The sequence below is a fragment of the Nanorana parkeri genome, unplaced genomic scaffold (assembly GCF_000935625.1).
Source record: "Nanorana parkeri isolate BGI_ZX_2015 unplaced genomic scaffold, ASM93562v1 scaffold666, whole genome shotgun sequence".
Lineage (NCBI taxonomy): Eukaryota > Metazoa > Chordata > Amphibia > Anura > Dicroglossidae > Nanorana > Nanorana parkeri.
This window is the reverse complement of record NW_017306934.1, coordinates 983,775-988,606: the sequence shown is the minus strand read 5'-3', so window position 1 is coordinate 988,606 and position 4,832 is coordinate 983,775. Positions and strand designations below refer to the sequence as shown.

Genomic DNA, 4,832 nt, shown 5'->3' with positions numbered 1-4,832 from the left:
TGCAAATTGAAATAGCCAATAGTAATGTCCCAATGCTTTTTGATGTGAGAATTTTTTTTTTCTATTCTGACATCGCTCGTGTCAGAATAAAGAAAAAAAAGACACGGCATTGTTTCTCTCCTGGGCGGCCGGGAGGCTCCTAGAGCGCCCGGGAGATTTTTTTATTTTTTTTTAACTTTTTTTTTTTTACAGCAGCAGAGCCGCCTGACAATAGGAAACTATTGGGCGGAGCTAGCTGTCACTGCTAGCTCCGCACAATCGTTTTCTATTTACTTTTATTACCTTTTTTTAACTCTTTTTCTGTTCTGCTCGGTGCCTCTGAGGGTGGCTGCCCTCAGCAGCATAGTGAATAGATCCCATTGTATCTCCTTACTAACCCATCTCCTCTTACCCCTACCTCCATCTAGTGGCTATAGTCAGGTATTTCCCCCTTTCCTCTGTTCTGTATGAATAAACCTATTGAAGAACATTCGACCAGAAGAGGAAAAGCACTAAGAAAATGTTTGTTTTTGCCCCATTCTGACAACAGCTGGTTAACCTGCACAGAATGAATACAATATGTGAATTTATTATAAATAGACCACATTGACCACAAGTGTATGCTCAGCAAAACCTTTTTTTTTTTAGTTTTAGGTTTGGAAAGGGTTAAAACCGCTGCCAGGTTTTTACTGCTCTGTCAACATGACCCCTTATGGGGCTCCATAAGGGGTCATGTTGACAGGTGTCATATTCCTTTGATGTGCGTGTCAAGTACATGTCAGGTAAATCTCATTGACTTTAACTGAGCAGTACACATGGCAGTTCAAGGCTGTGCTTGATTGGCTTTGCATTTTGCTTCCTTGCACACTTCATGCCCTTTTTTGATGTGTTTGAACAGCAGGTCGAATGACACCTTTACTTGTCGAATGCTGCGTTTTCGATTTAAACACAGCTGCATGCATTCAAATAGGAGATGCAGTGCTTGATAAGGCCCCCTGTCCACATGAACCCTTATAGTGGCCAAGTAAACAGAAGACTAACAGGGTTATTCCCAAAAGGGTGAAGAGTTTGGAGAGGGCAGGAGAACGGAACAATCTAGGACAACATAGCTGAACTGGAAAGTGAGCTGAATTGGAGAAGTTTACCGAATCAGCTATATTGTCCAAGATTGTTCACTTCTCCATATAAGTCACCAGCACTCCAAACGTTTCTCCAAGCAAAGATCTTTTTATTCCATGTGTAAAGTTACGTCACCAGGTGTAGCAACGTTTCGGAACGCATTCAGTTCCTTCATCAGACAAAACAAAGTGATGAAGGAACTGAATGCGCTCCGAAACGTTGCTACACCTGGTGATGTAACTTTACACATTGAATAAAAAGAACTTTGCTTGGAGAAACGTTTGGGGTGCTGGTGACTTACTGTTCTGTTTATCTGATCCAGCTGTCATTTTAGCACCCCCCCATTGGAAGTTGGGGCATCCTCAGTCAGGAGTGCGGTGGGATCCCCTATATGACTACCACATATGGTGGCCACACACGTATAGATATGGTCATTCAGGCCATTGTTTGATATGACTAAGTCCCCATCTAGAAGTGCCCGGTGGGGAGAATCTAGTAATTCTTGCCGGCAGAGGTAAACTCTGCCTGCACACAGTGCAAACGAACAACCGCAGTTGGCAGTGGCGGTCAAATTTGCACCCTGTACAAATCAATGACCACTGTTGCCTCCGTTCGCATGTAACTTCCCATCCAAGCAACTACATGCAAATAGAGCTTCTGATCAACCCTAGACATCCAGACGTGGCATTTCCATCGAGTTTCTGCCAGTTCATATGCAGCCATAGCACAGAATGCAGCTGCCTCCTGAGGCCCCCCTCCGAATTCAGCAAACTATCCGCCCCAGATCGCCCATCTGAATGCGGCAAACATGATTAACCTGAATAAGGATCATAAGCCACAGACCATTCAATTGATTTAGTGAGCTCTTGATCAATTTCGACTCCGGCAAGTGGAGGAATTTTGGCAATGGCTTATGATTGATTGAATGAATATCTGCAAGTGTTTCACAGAACTGATCATAATATAGATCCATTAGATGATCATTTTTGATTCATCGTTTCTGATAGATCGCATTTTCAATCAACACAGTATGAGTTGCGTCGTGCAATATTTTAATCAATGATGAATCGCCCGATCACAAATCACAACGTGTATGGCCACCTTTTGGGAGCAACACGGACAGTCATTCTAGTTTTCCCCTTCTCTTCCAGAATTTGTTTATTATTTCTGTCTGTGATGCCGATGAAGAGCTCTCCTCACTTCCTGTCCGGTAAAAACTGTTTTCTCCAGAGCATTTGAACAAATCAAGTTTATTAGTTTAGGGGAAAGTAAAACATACAGCCGATGCATAAACAAACAGGTATACGTGCAATGTTGTCCACAGGACCCGTTACATTTCAGCTTCGGCTAAGGTCATGAGTATTACTAATAACAATATCAAAGGGAGCCTAAGCGGCGTGTATCAGATGATAGGTTATAATAGAATGAACCAGAACAATGCAGTATACCAGAATAGACGGGGTAGGGGGGGGGGACAAACCTGTAGACGCAGGACAAGACGGGACAGGATGAAACAATACAGCAAAGACATCAGGGAAAGGTAAGGAAGGGATATAGATTATGGGACCAGATATCGGTACACAATGGCCAGTGAATATTGAGTCGAGGAAAAAGCATGTGAAGGCATAAGGACAGTAATATCATTAAAAAGCTTTCACATTAAACAGTAGTCAGTGATTCAGGAAAAACAGCAGAGTCCTGGAAGTAAATCCAGGGCCCCCACAGTCGTCGGAAAGATTCAGTACGGTCAATATCCATAGCGACCATTTCTTCCATACGCATAATATAATTTAAACTATTCAACCACGCTATGGGGGGAGTCTGGGCGGACTTCCAGTGTCCTGCAATGACCAGTCTAGCCGCAAAGAGGAAAAACCTCATTGTAGATTTCTTAGCTTTCAAAATTGAGGTAGGGTTCTCCAGAGCATTTAACAAGGGGAAATCGCTCTAAGGAGCCTCTGGTAGCAGTAAAACCCAACAGGGTGTCTAATCCTTCCCCGCTCTATCCAAAAATGTAAAAAAAAGTTTGGGCTGGACGTTCACTTTAAGCAATGATCTGCCAGTCATTTACACCCCCATCCAATCACTGTGGGGGGAATTTATCAAAGCACTTGCGACAGTTTTAGCCTCTTAGATCATTTTTTTTAATGTGCAAATCTGTCTTTCAACATGTGCCCCTGTTTTGACCTGAGCTTGCACTGCTTTTCCAACTGCATGTTTTTTGCACCTGTTTTCATCTGCACTTGTTCTGCGGCTGTCTGAAACTGAAGCATCACCTAAGAAAACAATCACAACTTAAGAAGTCCCCATGACCACTTCTTCAAGATACTACAGCTAAGCTTTTTGCCCAGAGTTAGAAGTCTTCTTTCCTGGAGTCTATTAAACCTCATTTATCAACAACATTACACTAGCAACATAAATCTGGTGCAAATATATTCCGTGCAAGTTCAAACACTTGTAATTGCTTTGATCAATTCCCCCCTCTATGTTTTCAAGGAATCTACTTACCTGCACTATGGCAAAGCGACTTGAACTGTTTATGATATCCCTTCCTTAAAGCGCCTGCCATGGTTCCAGAGAGCCTCATGAAGAAATGTATACAGGAATGTGACAGGGATCAGCTCTACTTGTGTAGAGTTACGCACACTGCTGAGATTGGGAGAGCAGAGAAGGAGGAGGAGGAGGAGAACTGTCAACCCTCCACCCTATCCTACACATTACACAGGGCTGCAAAATTTTTTTTTTCGAGAGCTGTTTTGGTTATTCCACGTAATCTTTATGTTTTTTTGGTGCGGTGAATCCGAAAATGACCCCCATTTTGTCATAGGACATCACGTTTCCTGACAATTGAGGTAACTATGTTAAATAAGGCAATACCTCAAAATAAATGGAAATAGAAATGTATTTTATTTATAAAATTAAAGTTTTATTACAATATTTTCATGAAAATCCTTTTTTGAACTGAAATGAGCTCACCTACACACACTAAACTCGATTCTTCTTCCTTGTGAGGCTCCTCTTGCTGCATTTACGCATGTGAGTAGCATCTGGAATGTCTCTCTGAAGCATCCAAAAGTAGTCTGCCATCATTGCTCAATTCTCCCTGGTATCTCCTTTCCATCTCTTTAATGTCTTGGTGGAATAGTTCACCGTGTTCCTCACTCAGAGCTCCCAAATTTTCAGGAAAAGTAGTCAAGGTGGGACTGGAGGAAATGCACTTTCAAACTCATCAGGCAACCTAAAGCTTGAAATGCTTTCAGCATTCTTCCGACGATCTTTTTGTAGTGAGGCTCTTTGTTATTGCTGTGGTATTGTGTGGCAATCCCACTGTAGAATTGGGTCTTATGATCACCTGGGACTCTCAGCCAGATGGGCTAAGACGTGTCAGGAAGCAAGGGTTTGTCAGGACTATGCTTGGGATCCTGGAACTGGGAGGTTTCAATGTGATTCAGGAGGGAAGATGAGATCCCCAGTCCTGGGTCCAGGCTTTAGCAAAGGCCAGCACCCGATAATTGCACAGGTGTGCACAGCCATTAAGAAAAGGATGCTGGCCAGGAGAATCAGCTCCTGCTGGGAAAGAGGAACAGACTGTGTTCAGGTGAATGCCCCCAGAAGTCAGAGAGGAGTCAGGCGAGCTCCTACTGGGATAGGAACGGACGGTGTTCAGGAGTCAGGAGGACTTCCCCAGAATCTAAAGTGGAGTCAGGTGGTGAATGTGCTGGAAGCACACTAAG

The 4,832-nt window shown here is 43.2% G+C and overlaps 1 protein-coding gene across 1 annotated transcript in view; it reads right to left on the bottom strand.

The window, feature by feature from the left end:
• AGXT2 (alanine--glyoxylate aminotransferase 2) overlaps positions 1-3,720 on the bottom strand; it is a 43,921-nt gene extending 40,201 nt beyond the window's left edge. Inside the window, exon 1 of the mRNA XM_018563473.1 lies at positions 3,607-3,720. Within this exon, the coding sequence (XP_018418975.1) occupies positions 3,607-3,685 (79 nt within the window). The 5' untranslated portion in view covers positions 3,686-3,720. The remainder of the gene's footprint in view (positions 1-3,606) is intronic.
• Between the last annotated feature and the right edge of the window lie 1,112 nt (positions 3,721-4,832).